The sequence below is a fragment of the Mustela lutreola genome, chromosome 10 (genome assembly GCF_030435805.1).
Source record: "Mustela lutreola isolate mMusLut2 chromosome 10, mMusLut2.pri, whole genome shotgun sequence".
Lineage (NCBI taxonomy): Eukaryota > Metazoa > Chordata > Mammalia > Carnivora > Mustelidae > Mustela > Mustela lutreola.
Window position 1 is genome coordinate 112,884,656 of NC_081299.1, and position 18,331 is coordinate 112,902,986.

At 43.4% G+C, this 18,331-nt stretch overlaps 1 protein-coding gene across 1 annotated transcript; it reads right to left on the reverse strand.

The window, feature by feature from the left end:
• Positions 1–1,783: 1,783 nt before the first annotated feature.
• On the reverse strand, positions 1,784–18,089 carry LOC131810250 (conserved oligomeric Golgi complex subunit 2-like). The gene is made up of 4 exons (XM_059137959.1): positions 17,912–18,089; positions 16,916–17,095; positions 15,143–15,270; positions 1,784–2,006 (listed from the first exon to the last, which is right to left on the reverse strand). Exons 2-4 carry the CDS (start codon positions 16,922–16,924, stop codon positions 1,853–1,855), a joined length of 291 nt encoding a protein of 96 aa, XP_058993942.1. The 5' UTR covers positions 16,925–17,095; positions 17,912–18,089; the 3' UTR covers positions 1,784–1,852.
• Positions 18,090–18,331: the final 242 nt, after the last annotated feature.

The window sequence follows — 18,331 nt, forward strand, 5'->3', positions numbered from 1 at the left end:
CCCCCAGAGGGAATGCCCCCACCCAGAGCTTTGCTCCCAGAAGGGCCCCTCCCCCAGAAAGCCCCTTCCCAAAGGGCCCTGCCCTTTGGCCACACCCTCAGAGGTCCCATTATCCACCCCCAACACCCTCACACCCCCCTACCCCGCCAAGCACCGCCCTCAGAAGGGTTCTATGGTGAAGTCAGTGTGCTTCTCTCTCACTGTCTAGGAATTACTCAGTTTTATTTTTTACTTTGTGTTTTTTGAGCGAAGTGGGTGGTGTAAGGACCTATTTTATATTTTTATATTTTAGCCAGAGGCTTCCATTGAGGTTACACAATAACCTTGTTGTTTAACGCTTAAGCTGTCCCTGCTCCCCTTCTCCCAGGGGACTTACTTAAAAACAAGTCCCGGAAATCAACCTCAGGTAACAAAGCCCAAATACAAGGGTGGGTCAGGCCAGGTAAGACATCTGATCAGTGGAGGGTTGCATACTGTCTCCCTAGCTACCAAGGAGTATGGGTCCCGCCCTTTGTGAGTCTTTTGGGCGCCAATCCTAACCAAGGTGATAGGCTAGGTCAAATATCTACTAAAAGGTAAGTTGTAATTCAATTGGTCACCTAGCATCACTGTGCAGCTTTCTCTGTGTGTTACAATTTAATTGGCCACCTATGCATGACCAGGCCCAACCACATGGCCTATGTCCTTAAAAGCTAGTCCGTAAAGGAGAGAGGGGTTGACTTCTCTGTAAGAAAAGCGGCCCTGGCTGGTCAGTTTGATTCTTGATGCTTGGTGCGAAATAAAGCTTTGTTTGACCTTCGCTTTGTATCAGTCTCGCTATTTTAATCATGGACCCATTATTGGGGCATAACAGGTGGGATAGTGGAGCACGTACATAGCGGAGGGGACAGCCCACTGTGGGTATCCACCATTCCTTGCCTCCTCATTTGCATGTACTGCTCGCCCTGTCCAGTGAGCACAGCATGGAAATGGACACCTCGTGAGTGGTGGTCAACGAGACTCGCTGACCACGTGACGTCTATGACCGAGTCAACGGGAGCTCGCCTTCCCTACAGACCAGAGATTGCTCTGAGCACCGGCAGGAGGCGGTGGCCTCTTGTGAGCAGCCCAGAACCCTGTCTTGTCCTTTCTCACTCATGTCAACTCCCTGTGTTAGCCAAGCCTTGGAAGTGGTGACTTAGGAGGGAAGGGAAAGAAAGGCAGCCCCCGGCTCCTGATCCTGTCAAGTTCCTTACTCATCAGGAAGCCGAGGGAGGCAGGGTCGGTGGAACATGTGTGAGTCCCCAGGTGAGGTAAAGATGGCAGAGCTGGTCTTGTGCAGGATTTCCACGGTTCTGATAAGAAGAGGGCACGTGGGTGTGCCCCAGCTGTGGAATCCCTGCGTGAATTATTTAACACTGACATTGCACCCTGCGAAGATGAATGGCAAGAATCATGCCCATAATCACATTTTAAAATTTTTATTTGCTTGGAATGACATTAAATGCAAATAGAAAACAGCAGCTATGCCCCTTCAGAAGACAGACCATGGAGGAAATGAGCTTTCTATTTTAGTACCTTTAACAAACACTTCCTCCCTGTTTTTGCCCAAAGGGCCCTATATCTTCATTTTGCATGGGGCTTGTAAATTATGTAGCCAGCCCTGGGGACAGCTGTGCAGTGTCTCAATGACCCAGTGCAGGGAATGGCAGGAGCCTCCCTCCTTGATACAGTAGTATTACACAAGTCCCTGAAGCTGAAACAGAACTTCAGGATAAAGTCTGAGGGGGAGCTCCTCAAATTTCTGAGTCATGGGCTGTCATAAACAAAATATCAACAGCCGGGTGGCTTAGGCAACATGCAATTTATTTTCTCATGGTTCTGGGCGCTGGAAGTCCAAGATCAAGGTGGCAGTAGGGTTCGATTCTTCAAACGTCTCTCCTTGGCTTGCAGATAGCTGTGTTCTCCACTCTGTCTTCAAACGATTGTCCTTCAGTCTGTACTGTCTGTGTCCTAATCTCTTCTTCCTGTAAGCACAACAGTCCTGTTGGCTTGATGCCCACCCCCAGTGAGCTCGTTTTCCCTTTATCACCTCTTTAAAAATCCTCTCTCTGAATACTGCCACAATCTGAGATGCTGGGTGTTAGGACGTCAATGTAGGAATCTGGGGGCATCCAACTAAGCCCATAACAATAGTCAAAACTGGATCCGAAACTGAAATTTAGACACATTTTAAAATGCTAAAAGTGTATATATATATATATATATATATATATATATATATATATATATAATTTTTCTGGTAGGCCTGAGATGGTTGGTAGGCTGAGATGTATTTGTAACCTTTGAGGGAAACATCCTTTGGAATGATCAAAGAGAGCTTCTATGTAATTCCATACATCCACAATTAAACCCCATAGCTTTCTATTTTGGAATTTGGCTGTTTTGTGCTTGGTGGCAACCAAAACCAGCCTAGGGCTTTTCTTTTGTTTTGACAGAAAAGTAGGAGGCAGAGGACTTGAGCATTTAGACATCTTGCTGCTCTTTGGTTTAATCATACTCTACTGAGTTGCCCGAAACTAATTAAGCTCTTGGCTCTGTAGAGGAGAGATGGTGTTCATTACATGTCATTGGCTACATTGTTCCTTTTTTTAATTGTTGTTAACATTTGAGTTATTTTTCAGTATAAGAGGCAAGCTTTATCTTAGTTTGGGCTGATGTAACAAGAGCACCATAAACTAGGTGCTTTAAAGACATACTTATTTCTCTCAGTTCTGGAAGCTGGGAAGTCTATGATCAAAACCCTGGAAGATTCCGTGTCTGTTCAAGTGTCCACTTCCTGGGTCACAGATGACCATCTTCTCCCTATAACCTCCAAGGTGGAGGAGGCGAGGGATCTCTGTGGGGTCTCTCTTATGGAGACACTAATCTCGCCCATGAGGACTCCACCCTCATGACCTAAACATCTCCCAAGGACCCCATCTCCTAGTTATGTCCCTTTGGACATTGAGTTTTCAACTTAAGAATCCTGGAGGGATACACTGTCTACAGTGAGCTTCGTCAAACATCTTTTATGTTCAAGGCACTGTTTTTTGGCAAAATTAATCATTTCCTACACATCCTTTGAAGCACGAGTATTTCTGCACTTTGTCTTCCTTTAGAACCTTTCTCTAGAGAGGATCCTAAAAAGTTCAGAAAAGACGCAGAAGAAACCTGCTGGCTAGCTCGTTTTTCACAGTAGAGCAGAATTCATTTTGAAGTAGGTTAATCTTAGAAATCCAGGCGAAGACACTTCACTTGAAAATCATCTCAAATGATCAGTTTTGTTAGTATGAGTAATAGTAACTATAAGATCAATAGAACAACTTTTTGTTCTACTGTGGGCCTACTGTGTGCTGGGTACCTCGGAGCACCTGAGTCGAACCATCTCGTGATCCTTCCAACAGCCCACTGAGGGTCACACTGTCTTCTCCTCCACGTTATGGATGAGCCTTAAGTCTGGGCCAGAAATGACACAACTTTCCCAATGCCATATTGCTACTGAGGGGCCAGCTGGGCTCTACGCCCACTCTGGTGCCAGAGCCTGTGATTGCAAACGTGGGCTGCACTAGCTGTTCAGAACAAAGGACTGTTCATAGAGGTGACACAGCTAACTCGTGAGACCCACCACCCTTTTCCCTAAGGTCATCCCGGTACAGCCTGCAGTGATGGCCCAAGTTAAGCATTCGAACTTGGTGCTGCAGAGGGCGTGTTTTAGGGACAAGATTGGTGTTAAGGGGTTCTAATGAAGCCCAGAGGGAATGGAAGGAAACAGGATTTGGGGAAATATCTGGGTCCCTGGAGCAGTGATCTCCTTTTATTACTGTGCACCTCTCTTTCACAAAAATAAATAAATACGTAAATACATACATACATACATACAAAAATATTTGCGTACATACCACCAATTTAAGCAAATTTTTGATAAATTATAGACTCTACTACTCTAAATTATTATGCACATTATAAATGATATGCAAAAGCTAAACAGTTAAATGGATGACATGAAATATGAATAAAACTTATAATATTTTCTTCCAGCCCCTTACTGGACTATTTCCCAAACTCCCTTTGGAGAAGACTTTTTAAATATTTGTTTATTTATTTATTGAGAGAGAGAGACAGCATGTGTGTGCACATGTGAGTAGGGGGGTGGGGCAAAGGGAAAAGGAGAGAAGCAAACTCCCCATTGAGCACAGAGGCCTCACTAGGGCTCAATCCCATGACCCTGAGATCATGACTTGAGCCAAAATTTTGAGTCAGACATTTAATCAACTGAGACACCCAGGTGCCCTGGAGTAGACTTTTTAAGAAAGAGATAGGACACTTGGAATTATAGCAATAATTCCTAGAATTAATCTTTAAAAGTGGGAAGATAGAAATGGTTTTTTTAAATTTTTTAAAAGATTTTCTTTTTTTATTCATAAGAGATGGGAGGCAGAGGCAGAAGCAGGCTTCCCGCAGAGCAGGAAGTCTAGAGTGGGACTTGCTCCCAGGACCTGGGATCATGACCTAGCTGGAGATAGACGCTGGAGATACTGATAAACCAAACTTTAGGGAAAAATACTGAACTTTACTGGGAAGATGAAGCAGAACAACAGCATATGGCAGCAACATGAGTTTTAGATAGCTGTTGGTCACCCAGAAGGCTTAAGGTGGAGAGAAAAACAAAAGGCTGTAGTGACCCAAAATTGTCCAAGTTGTGTAATTTGACCCAGGAACTTCTGGGTGACATAAAGCTTTGTTTATTTATTTCTGTGGGGACAGAGCGAGGGGGAATGAGGATTCCATACAAACATGTGAGTGGCTCTTCTCCCATCTCCAGGGGGGAAGGAAGAGATTGGGTTTACTCCAGTAAGCATGGTGATGAGTTGGTGAGGTAGGTTGACTAGATGTCTGGACACCTGAAAAAGCCAGCTAAGGCTGGCTTCCTGGCCATCTTGTCAGTGACTTATTGAAACCTTGTCATGTGCAAGACTTTCTTTTAACAGGTTGCCAGGTGAATCAGACTACCGGCCGCCATGTGTCATTGCTCAGGTGGCCCATGACACAATGTCCTGCAACTAAGGGGATGCACTTAGCATTACAGACATCGTTCTGTCTTTGTTATTTTGAAATTTAGAAAATATCTTATTAATTTGTTCGCTCCAAAGAGGCAATTTATTGCTTACTATGACAGTCTTTTGGTAGAGGACACAAAACTGCTTTCTTTGTTATGAAAATCAATGTGTTACACCAATTTTCTGAAAGATGGAAATAAAGTGCCTCCTTCCAGCTGGGTCAGGACACAAGTGTACCCTATGTATTGGTTTTTCAATAGAGTCCATTTACAGAATGTACATGTCTCTCAATACAGAAGACATTTGCTCACATTTATGTGTAGAACATTCCCGAACCTGGTCCAGGTTGCGGATGAAACCGTCACTCTGACTGGCAAGGCATAACGAAGAAGAGTTTTCCTGTAAACAATATGTGGTCATGGAAGGAATCAGCACTGCAATTCGTGGCTGATTCCAAAAGCTCTAAGAGGTGGTAGATGCACAGGCAAAGTGGTGACTTTTGCAGAGGAAGCAGGCTGGGGAGAGATAGCGAAACAGAAGTTTGAGAGGGCCCTAAAATCTCCTCCTGTGGGATCATTGGCCATTGAGCTTGAGAAAGGCTATGGGGAAAACTTGAAAGAGCATCAGATCAAACCCTTGGCCACTGGAGGTTGAAACTGACATGAGCAGCACTATCTCTATTCTTGACCCAAGGCCACAGGATGACAAGCTTTGCTTTTTCAATGTGGTCTCATGTTTCTATACTGCCCTATAAAGAAATTAATACAAATAAATGCTGAGACTGTAAAGTGTAAGCAGAGCTCCCCTTGGCCATTTCCTAAGTTTTGTCCACTCCGAAGTGAGTATCACTTTGGTGAGTGCGTTGCAGGAAATGGCCTTAATGATCAATGGCAGACCTCCACTCCAGAGTGACATAAAAAGCAATCTGCACCTTCTTCCTGATTTGTCTGTAATAAAACTTGCTTTCCTCAGGTCCCAGCATTCGAGGCAGATAAATATGTTCCCTTTCGTTGGCTCTTACTCATACTTCAGCAAGATTTTCCATGTGCTTTCCTTGGCTGGCTGGGAAACTGGACCACAATTTATGGCATCTTAGGGGACAGGCGTGTAGAATTCCAGTGGGATCCCAGAACAGAACCTAATTGTAGATTAGAGACCATTGCGGTGAGAAGCTTTTCTTTGAGATCGAAAGAGGTGCATGTTATGCAAAGATTAGCAAGTGTAAGTTCACACTGTCTATTGAAAATTTATAGACTCATTATGGTCACGAAGGCTGGAAGATAAGTAGATTTTGGGAAAGATGCAGGTAAATTCAGGGAGGTGGCAAATTACCCCAGGGAAAGTAGAATGGCTAAAGAGTATGGCCCAAGCTTTTTAAAAAGATTTTATTCACTTATTTGACACACAGAGAGCCAGAAAGCACAAGTGGGGGGAATGGCAGAGAGAGAAGGAGAAGCAGGCTTTCCGCTGAGCAGGGAGGCAAATGTGTGGGACTCGATCCCAGGACCCTGGGATCATGACCTAAGCTGAAGAAAGACACTTAACCGACTGAGCCACCTAGGCGCCCCCTGGCTCCAACTTCCAAAGATGGTGTATGAGATACCTTTGGTGGGAAGGAATGAAGATCAGCAACTGTCCTTGATTCTGCTTCTCAGGAAGGCATTGTGATGTGGTGCCCAGGACTTTGGAGACAGACACACGCTTGGTGCCCTCCGGCTCTGCCGCAAAAGCAACACCTTCCAGAGGGCAGCTGCAGGCACCGGGTGTTGTCACACAGGGTCAGACCCTGGAGGCACTCAGCCACGTACCCATTCCACCATCCTGCTGGGTTTGGAAGAGCGCGATCAAAGTCCCTGCTGCCGAAGGACCATCCAGAGTGACATGTCCCATGGGGCACGCCGGCATTCCTTTACCCCTTCAGGTTATTGGCAGCAAGGCTGGAAATTTTTTAAATTGCCTGGGAAAATGATAGCAAATGGCTCCAAAAAGGAGTTTCAAAACGCAGACTTCATACTATGTTTTGAGTACATTTCATTCATTTGGCAGGTACTGACAGGGTGCTTAAGTGCCAGGTGCTGCTGCATTAGAAACGGACTTGAGGAGTTAACAGGAGGGGGCTCCAGCCCTCAACCAGCACAAAGTGGATCAATGGATGCATGTGACGGGGAGTACTAGGTGCTCTCATAAGAAGGGTGTGCTAGGAGTTAAGGGAACACTCGGGGGGAGCCAGCACCAACACTCAGGGAGAGCTGTGGGAAATATGATGGATGCAGATGGCTCCAGGGGAAACCAGAGAACTGCTCAGATCCCTGCTTCTTAACAGCTCCAAGTGCCCGCTGCTTCAGAGTGGGGGCTGGGCGAGCAGGGAGCTGGGGTGGGCGCAGCGATGCCTGATTTCCGACCTCCAGCCCCTGCGCTGTTTCACCTGTCCCTTTAGGAGTACAATGACATAGGATTTCACCAACGGAGGATCTACCCCTGCATCCTGGTACTGGAAAAGCACGCGAGGGCTGCGGAGCTGAAAGAGTTGGTAGTTCCAGTAATGTGTGCAGGGTTTTAAAAAACTATATACGGGAAAATATCCGGTCTTATTTGCATGTGTTTGTATCATGCACCATTTTTAACTGCAATCCTCCTTTTACCTTCTTCCCTGTTGTTAAGACTCTCCTCTCCTCACCGCTGCCTTTGTCCCTATAATACCTGTTGACAGCCTGGTGCTCATCCATGAGCTCATTCGACTCTATCCACACACGCATGGGGCTCTGTCACTGTTTGACAAATATGGGCTCATTTTATCTACCTCTTGATCTAGTGCTTCCCGGTTAAGAATCCCTCCTGCATAACGTCCTTCTGTTTATATCTTCATTTTTATAAAGAATGGCTGCTCACCTTTTATCAGGTGCCTTTATTTTTTATCAAATGCATTTATTGCTATGGTCTTAAGAGTTTTTTCACAGTTAATTTAGTGATGAGGTAAATCTTATTGATTTTCTGGTCTTGAGCTCCCTTTATTTTCCTGGAATGAATCCAAGTTGGTCTCAGGATATAGTCCTTTGATAGATGCCTGACTTCTGTTATTTGCTAACATTAGTTCAGTTTCTGTTAACTAATCTGTCCTAAGCCAGATTTGTTAATAGCTTCCCCGTTCCTCCCTCTCAGGTTTGGGTATTAAAATTGTGCTCAGCGTCATCAAGTGAATTGACTTATTATTGTTTAATTGCCTGTTGCCATTTAACAGTAGAATGACAGTTATCCAGCTGCAAACCTGTCTGATCTTGGAACTCATCTGAATTTTCCATTCTTGAATCATTTGGATGATTTTGTTTTCCTAGGAAATCATCGTTTCTTCTAGGTTATCAAATTGATTAGTATAAAGTGCCTTGCAGTTTAGTGATTCTTTTATATTATGCAATTGCTTTTATATCTCTGTTCCCAACCCTTATCTGTTTTGCAACTCTCTCCCTCTCTCTGTCCCCTCCTCCCTGAAACCCCCCTTTCCCCATTCCCCTTCCCTCTCTCCCCACCTCCTCCCACACCCCATCTTCCCCCTCTCTTATCCTAAATAGGGCATGTGAAGTTTTTTTTTTATTATTTCATTAGTCTTTCATAAAAACAACTTTGAGTTTATTTGTCCCTCATATTTTTTATTAGTTAAAAAATTTATCTTTATTATAATTACTTCCTTTCTTTTGATTGAGCTGCCCTTTTCTGATGGGTAATGAGTAGTTTCTTTTATTCAAAAAAATGTTTGAAATTGATGACATTTGACACTAAAGTCTCCTTAGAGTATAACTTCTGGTGTCTTCTGTAAGTTTTGTTATGAAATAATCTCCTTTCCATTGCTTTCAAGATTTTCTTCAGTCGTCTTATGATTTCTTCTTTGACTGAAGACTGTATTTCTTCACTTGTATGTAGTTTCAATTTTTTTTACCAGGTTATCTAATTCTGATTCTACTGGATTGTGATCAAAGAACTGTTCTTTAAATCTTTAATTTGGAAGGCTTGTAAAGGTTTCCTTTGTTGCCTAGTATGCAATTAATCTTTACAAATATGGCTTTCCTTAGGTGTAAGAAAGAAATGTTTTCCGAGGGAAATAAGGATGTCTATTTTCTTTTTTTTTTAAAGATTCTATTTATTTATTTGACAGACAGAGATCACAAGTAGGCAGAGAGGCAGGCAGAGAGTGAGAGAGAGGAGGAAGCAGGCTCCCCGCGGAGCAGAGAGCCCGATGTGGGGCTCGATCCTAGGACCCTGGGATCATGACCTGAGCCGAAGGCAGAGGCTTTAACCCACGGAGCCATCCAGGCGCCCCAGGATGTCTATTTTCTGTTGTGTCCTTGTTTTTCCCTCCTTCTAGTAGATACTCCCATTTGAAAAGCTAAAATTTTACCTTGTTATTGCATTTTTAGAGTCTTTAGGTATTATGTTGTTAGATGTATACCTGCTTATACCTTTTACATCTTCTTTCCAAACTCTGCCTTTAAAAATGTCCCTCTTCATCTTAGTACCTATAACTTTAGACCCAACTTGTCTGCGATGAATTTTGCCATTCCGGCTTTCTCTTTTGCATGGTATCTCCTCACCTGATACATTCTCAATCCCTTTTGCATTTTAAGTATGTTTCTTGAACAGCGTGGATCTGTAACCCCCTGATAGGTGCTTTAATAGAAAAAGTCAGTCTGTACACATTTAAATTAATGATAAACAGTCATGATTTTATTCCTTCCATCTTATTTTGTTTGTTTTTATTTTCCCCATTTTTGATGTTTTTAATCAAGTTCATTCTTTTTCTACTTGATAAATATAGAAGTTCTTTGCATTTTTCGATGACAGCTTAATTGAGATATAATTCACAGGCCATACCACTCACCATCTAATGTGGACAATTTAATGGCTTTCACTATAGTTAACTATACTATACTGAACTACCTACACATTTTCATCATCCTCAAAAGAAAACTTTAGCCATCACCACCAGTCTTAGGCAACCGCTAATCTACTTTCGGTCTCTGTAGATTTAGCTATTCTGGAAATTCCATATAAATCAAATTATGCAGTATGTGGTCTTCTGTGACTGACTTCTCTCAATCAGCAGAATGTTTTCAAGGCTCCTCTGTGTCGTGGCACATATCAAAATTCTATTCCTTTTCAAAGCTGAATAATATTCCACTGGCTGGGTGGATCACATTTTATTTATCTGTTCATCAGTTGATGAACATCTGGGTTGTTCTCACCTTTTCACTATTACGAATAAACCCTAAACCTTCATGCACAAGTTTTGGTGTGAGCATAGTTTTTTTCTTGGCTCTATACACAGGAGTGATATTGGTGTGTCATATGGCAACTCTGTGTTCTGCATTTTGAGGAGCTACTAAACCATTTCTAATGTGGCTGCGCTATTTTCCAAGCCCACCAGCAATTTACAGGTTCCAGCTCTTCACATCCTTCCAACACCTGCTTTTGGGTTTTTTGATAGTAGCCATCCATGAGGGTGGGAGGTGGTATCTCACCATGGTTTTGATTTGCATTTCCCGAATGATTAGTGATGTTGAGCATATTTTCACGTGCTTATTGTCCCATATATTTTATATATACCTTATATGTATCTTTAAATATATATATTTCATATTTTATTTATATTTAAATACATATTTAAGAATGTAAATATATTTACATAAATGTTTATATAAATATATGATAATGTAAAATATATTTATATATACATTTATATATTAATGTATACATTTGAATATTGGAGAAATGTATATTCAAGTTCTTTGCTCGTTTTTTTTTAAAGATTTTATTTATTTATTTGAGAGAGATCACAAGCAGGCAGAGAGGCAGGCAGAGAGAAAGAAGCAGGCTCCCTGCTGAGCAGAGAGCCTGACGCGGGGATCGATCCCAGGACTCCGAGTTCATGACCTGAGCCGAAGGCAGCAGCTTAACCCGCTGAGCCACCCAGGCACCCCTCTTTGCTCATTTCTTAACTTGGTTGTCTTTTTATTTGAGTTGTAAGAATTCTTCACACAGTCTGAAGGCATGTTCCTTATATATGACCTGCAAATATTTTCTTCCATTTGTGGCTTGTCTTTTGACTTTGTCAATGGGGTCCTTGGAAGCACAAAACTGGGATATTTTGGTTGAGTCCCATTTATTTGTTTATTTTTTTTTTAAGTTGCTTGACTTTGGTGTTTGGCTGAGGAGCCGTTGTTAGATTCAAGACCACTAACATTTACCTTTGTGTTTTCTTCTGAAAACTTTATCATTTTACTTTATTTTTATTTTTTAAAAGATTTTATTTATTTGAGAATGAGACAATGAGAGAGAGCATGAGTGAGGAGAAGGTCAGAGGGAGAAGCAGACTCCCCGTGGAGCTTGGAGCCTGATGCAGGACTCGATCCGGGAACTCCGGGATCATTACCTGAGGAGAAGGCAGCCGTCCAACCAACTGAGCTACCCAGGCATCTCGAACTTTATCATTTTAATGCTTACATTTATGTCTTTGATGCATTTTGGGTTATTTTCTCTGTATGGTGTGAGGCAGGACTCCTGTTTCATTATTTGCATGTGGCTGCTTGGGAGTAAAATACTGTTCTTACCCCCATTGAATTGTTTGGCACCCTTGTCAACATTAGTTGACTGTAATTTATTTTCCTTTTTTTTTCACGTGCCATGTATATTATATTTCTAGGAAAAAGGAATCCCAGGATTTTCCCTCCTGCCTGGATTCTTCCTTCTTCATGGTGCATGATGCCAGAAGAATTTTTCCATGCAGTGAAACCAAACTGAGGGGATGGAAATATTCTGCCACTTTTCTAGATCTTTCAGTTATACAAGTCTAGGGCTGGTCATGCCACACTTGTTTAACTTGCCCGTGAGGTTCACAGCAGTTTTCCCAGCTCTGTGGTCATCAATAATTTCAAATTTGCCAATGTACTCATGCTTCGTCATCACAGTGAGGAAACGGGACGATGACTTTGGTGCAGGGCCTCCTAAGAACCTGGCCTTCGCCCCCCCTTTCAGCAGTGTTAATGTTCTTTAGGAGATCTGTGGGACATTTGTTCACACTGTTACTATGGCACGGAAAGATGGCAGAAAATGCTTTTTTCCCTTTTATTAATATTTGGTCTTGTTCTCCTTCCCTTTCTCATAACCGAATGCGTATTTCCTCTCCGTCATTTGAAAACTGCATACTGTTCTCCAACTGTTTTCCCCAGGCGAGACCTTGTGTATCAAGAATCCTTATTTCACGGTTATTATACACAATCTTAAAGATTTATGACTGTCCTCTTATTTTACACATGCATACACACGAAGCACTAAATACGGACTTTATCTGAATGGCTAAATGTTGGCCAAGACAGAAGCCAGTTGTAGGGGGAACTTCTAGGATAAAGATATAGTCTGAAGTTTTTTTTCTTTAAAAAAAAACCTTCATGGGGCACCTGGGTGGCTCAGTGGGCTAAAGCCTCTTGCCTTCAGCCCAGGTCATGATCCCAGGGTCCTGGGATCGAGTCCCACGTCGGGCTCTCTGCTCAGCGGGGAGCCTGCTTCCTCCTCTCTCTCTCTCTGCCTGCCTCTCTGCCTACTTGTGATCTCTCTGTCAAATTAATAGGTAAAATCTTTAAAAAAACAAAAAAAAGCCTTCATGGGGCGCCTTTGTGGCTCAGTGGGCTAAAGCCTCTTGCATTCAGCCCAGGTCATGATCCCAGGGTCCTGGGATCAAGCCCCGCATCGGATTCTCTGTTCAGTGGGGAGCCTGCTTCGTCCTCTCTCTGCTTGCCTCTCTGCCTACTTGTGATCTCTGTCTTTCAAATAAATAAAATCTTAAAAAAAAAAGGCCTTCATATTTTATTAAAAATTTTAGGTGTCCGAATTCAAAAGGTTAACAATATGGTACAATAATAATAATAATAATATCATTTAATAATAATAATAATATAATAATAATTTCTCCTGCATAGTCACTGCTGCACACTAGTAAAATGAGATGTTTCTTTTCTTTTCTTTTTTAAAGATTTTATTTATTTTATTTATTTGACAGACAGAGATCACAAGTAGGCAGAGAGGCAGGCAGAGAGAGAAGGAGGGAAGTGGGCTCCCCGCTGAGCAAAGAGCCCGACGTGGGGCTCGATCCCAGCCAAAGGCAGAAGCTTAACCCACCCAGGTGCCCTGAGATGTTTATTTTCATTTGGGATTATGGAGGGGCAAGGTGTTTTTGGCTCTCCTGCTGAAGGAGGGACTCAGTCAGTATTGTCTCCACCTTTTTCACTAATAGTAGCTCTGAAGATGAAGATGTCCCTCCATCTCCCAGACATGAGGGTTTGACGAGGACATGGGATGGTATAAGCTCATTGACATAGTCTCATGAACTAAGCCCTGGTTTATTGGTCAAAGTCGTTCTCCAATTTAAAAATTGTATAGGGTTATACCTGGTCGTGGAATTTTTTTTTGTTCCTGGGTTTTTAAAGGTGGCAGAGTTGACTTTCTGATTTTAATTCATCTTCACTAGATGAAGAATTCACAAATAGGACTTTTTCTTGAAATAACCATAGCCTGGGGGCGCTTGGGTGGCTCAGTTCATGATCTCAGGGTCCTGGGATCGAGTCCCACATTGGGCTCCCTGCTCAGTGGGGAGCTTGCTATACTCCTTGCCTCCCCCTCTGCTTATGCTTTCTCTAATAAGTAAATAAATAAATAACCTAAAAACAAAAGAAGTTGTATTTGACTGGAGCTTCATGTGGAGTGACAGATCAACAGAAAGACAAAGGGATATGAGACAGGAAGCAATGAAGGAAAACACAGAGGCGCACAGTATAGACAGATGTTCCTCAGCTTATGACGGCCTCGGCTTCTAATAAACCCATTGTTCAGCTGGAAATCTCTTTAGTTGAAAATGCATGGAAAACACCTAAGCGACTGAACATCAGAGCTTAGCCCCGCCTAACTTAAATGTGTTGAGAAACTTACAGTATTGCACAATTGGGCAAAATCCTCTAACACAAAGCCTATTTCACAATAAAATGTCTGGTATCTCATGTAACTTACTGAACAGTGCACTGAAAGCCAGAACAGGACGGTTCAAGTGTGTTGGTTGCTGACCCTCGTGATCACGTGGTTTGCCTGGGGGCTGTGCTCGCTGCCCCTGCCCAGCATTACAAAAGAGGACCCTACTGTAGATCGCCAGCCTGGGAAAAGATCCAAACTAAATGCATATCACTTCTGCACTATTATAAAAAGTCAAAAAACCATAAACTGAACCAAGGTGAAGTCAGGGATCTTCTGTACCAGGTGTGTTAGGGAAGGTCAAGCGCTCCTGTCTGGCCAAGACCCATAGTGGTATGGGGGAAAGTTCCACAGTAAAAAGTTCTACAGCGGAGAACCACTAGGACTCCAGCACCAAGGGTCACAGGTTGCGCAGGAAGACTGGATGCTCCTCTGTGGGCGATAAGAAGCCACGAGCGACTCAGGAAGGCTGCAGAGCTCTGGGCAGGTGGGACAGCTGAAGGCTGCAATGAAGAGGGACAGGTGGAGCTGGGAGACCAGGTGGGGAGAGCCCGCTACCCTCGAACAAAAGGCGACAAAGGTCTGGACTGGGATGACGGAGATGGTGGAAGGTAATGGGATATTCATGAAACAGAAATGGAAAGCCATGGAAATGAAATAAGAGAGGGAGGGAAAACCGAACATGACTTTAATTGCCATCAGTATAAAACATGTTGAATTAAAATGAATTGGTATTTCTAGACCGATGATGACATCACAATAATGGAAGGAAACCAATTCTGATTTTGAACCTGGTTAAGGAGAAAGTATAGACAAGAGAAAAGCAGAGGCTCTGGAGTCACACAAATGTCACCGTTGAGATTCGTCCACACTCTTCATTCCCTTCCCTGTAAACCCAGGCAAGCGACACCTGCCTCACAGCACTGGTAACAAATAGGGAAGAGCACACGTTCCCACGTTCCCGGGTCAGACAGGACAGCCAGGGATCAGCGGCACATGAGGAGGTGACAGGTGGTCACTAAACTGAGCTCAGGTGCATACACAGCATTTTACGTCACCTTGAGATGGCTCCTCCTGTGACCTCTCGAAGAAGGCGGCAGTGGTGAGGAACGAACTCCAGGAGCTTATTAGCATACATGATCTTCAGGCCGTCCGGATGAGACTCAACGATCTGCTCTACAATCACCTAGCAGAAGGAAGAGCGTTTTATTTTATTTGTTTGTTTGTTTGTTTGTGTTTTTGTTTGTTTTTAAAGCACCTAAAAGAGAAGTATGAACTATACACTACAGAGAAAAGAATCGAGTAAACCTTACAAATGCACTTCGTTCTTCCTCCTCCCCACTCAGTATGCTTTCTAAACAGGAGGTAAGTAACAATGGCATGAAAATCTAGGTCCCGGGATTTGGGAATACTGCTCCAACCCTGGGGGACACAGAGGCTGAGGGACAGAGACTGGCCTGAAGCTAAAACATCACACACACTCATTTGCTTCCCTTCTGAGCTTAAAAGCGAAATACTGTATCTGCAGACAACAGCTCTGTACCATCTTCACCCTGGCCTTATCCTCTACCGTCTCCAGAACAGGGAAGGGCTGAGATGGAAAGTGATGGAAGAAAACACATCTTATTTTGCTTTAGTATTTTATTTTTTTGGTGAGGCTGAGTTGGAGGAGGTGAATGACAAGCATACAAACTTAAAATACAAACGTGGCCACAGTTCACTTAACGACACGGAAACGTAAAGTACTTCCCTAATTTAGCATATTAGATTCAGTTCAATGAAAAGGGCATAAATTAAACAACTAAAATATTTTCACTTAGTGACAAAGAATAATGTAATCTTTTTCACCCCCACAGAGAGAGCTATGAACTATAATAGGATACATACAAAGAACTGACAGATCATTTACTTTTAGTAGTCTTAATGAAGCTGAGAAGATTACTGAAATTAATCCTTCAATTTCACTTCTATCACTGGGATACTGTCTCGTTTTAAAACTGGAAGCCTTTCATCCTGAAGTCATGGTGGGTAGCTTTATACTTACCGGACAGAAAGAACACTCGCACTGGCAGGTGACTGGAAGAAAGCCCTCAAACGCTGAGACTGGCTTCATAACTTCTGTCAGCCTGAACTAGATGAAACCAATGCTCTCTACGTTGGAAGCTGCTGATTGCTGGTGGTCTCACATGGTGCAGCCCATACTCCGGCTGCTCAGAGGCAGGATACACTGACTCCCTATATTTAACTGTATCCTTATAGGTCAAGAACACTGGGTAACCAAGTTCCGGACTTAAGGTACTACCCCGCTAACTCGCCCTTCAAAGCCCTTTATCTTTGAATATTCCCTCCCTCCCACCTTCCTAGCCTGGCAAACTCCCCCATGGTCTTCAAGACTTAAGCCACATCAATTCTGCGAAGACGCCTCCCCTCACAGACTTTCCCTGCGCACAGAGCTGTCTTCCAGCTCCTCCAGTGGGCACGGGCGCCTTGGTGGGGTCACGCTTTTCAGCAACTTCATTAACGTATAACTTATGGAAATGGAAATTGGCCTGAAAATGTTCTGATCCGTACCTTCTTCCGAGGCAAGTCCCTCACCCCTACTAAATTAAGATGATCCCTGAGTTATGGCATCACTGGAAGAGAAAAGAGCGCATGCCTGATTCCTGCCATGCTGATGGGCTCCAAGCGGGACCAACCTTTTCTTACATCCAGAAGAGCAGGAACTAAGAGCATCTTCAAGGAAGAGCCCTGAGCTCTCTCGCACCCAGTCAAGAAACGAAGCCAGATTAGATGCTCTGTGTTTGTGGAATGAGGTGCATGGGAGCACAAACCTCATCCATGTACAGTTTCACCAGTACTTGACCAACGAACGCCTCTGCATCCCGTGTCTTGTCAAATGTAGCTTAAGTCCGGAGGCAGTGCCGTATGATGTCCACATTGGAAGTCTGAAGCCCTTCTAGCAACAGGCCTCCCAGGGACTGCTGCAGCATGGCCGTAATGTGGGCTATACGCTGCAAGAACAGAGAGACCAGGAAAGAAGGTCCAGGCACAACAGTTTCTAAAAGCTCCAATATATGTGTATAATTTATATACATATGTGTTATATATATAAATCGAGCCTCTAATTCTACCAGAATATATGTAAGATTAAAATCCCAACATTTCCTAAAGAATAACAATGAATCTCTTCTCCCCATGATTGCTTTCTTTCTTTCTTTCTTTTTTAAAGGTTTTTATTTATTTATTTGTCGAGAGAGAGCACAAGCACATAAGGAGGCATAGGCAGAAAGAGAAGCAGGCTTCCTGCCAAACAAGGAGCCCAAGGTGGGACTTGATCCCAGGACCCTGGGATCATGACCTAAGCCAGAGGCAGTGGCTTAACTGACCGAGCCACTGAGGCGTCCCCTCCGTATGATTTCTTTGAAAGTAAGTCGGCTTCATCAAAGTGAAGTTTAGACAATTACGGAATGACAAAAAGTTATTTGCCTCTTAAGCTACGGAGTAAATCTGACAAACGTGCATTTAAACCCAGTCAAGGGCTTTGGATAAATGAACTCCGACTACATCATATGATGTGTCAAGTTACATGTAATTCAGAATTAATTTTACTTGCATAGTTTGGAGACTACGCTTGTGTCTTTACACAAAATCTATCTAGTGTGACATAATGGAAGAAGGGTCCCAAGCAGGAGATACTGAAAAAAAAAAATTCAAAGCTAGCTTCAAAATCCTGTAAAGTAGCAATTATCAGGGGGCAATGCTAGGTCAAATCAAAATCATCCAGGAAATTCGCAAACAGCAAATTGAAAATCGAAACCAACACTTACTGGTCTTACTTTGTCCAGAAGAGGCATGCCTTTGCTCTGAACAGCATGAAACTGTAACTGGTTAAATTCTGTGGCAATTCTCTCCAAAATCTCTCTAGTCCAGAGAGGGCTAGTAGAGACAATTAGAGAAGTGTAATTCCCAAAGTTAAAACCTGCCACCCCCACCGCCCCCCATGCCTTACAGCGCTCGGGCACCTGCACCTGCACGCCATCAATTTTCAGGACAAACTGTCTGTGCAGCAGGCCCCAGGTGCGAGGGGTGAGGAGCGGGGAGGTCATAGAAGCCACCGATGCAGCCTGGCCCGGGCCACAGGGCCCAGGCAAGGGGATGGAGCTATTTTAGGTCAGTGTGGGTACAACTGCATGTTTCCACCACGTTCCTCGGGCTCTCCCATTCGTGCCCTTCTTCTCCCTTCTTCT

Bases quoted from the DNA above. Each gene is read 5' to 3' on its own strand.
- LOC131810250 (XM_059137959.1), bottom strand. The intron at 2,007-15,142 runs GTGACGTAAAAT...TTGTGCTTACAG, and splicing joins ACAGGAGGAGCCATCTCAAG to GAAGAAGAGATTAGGACACA.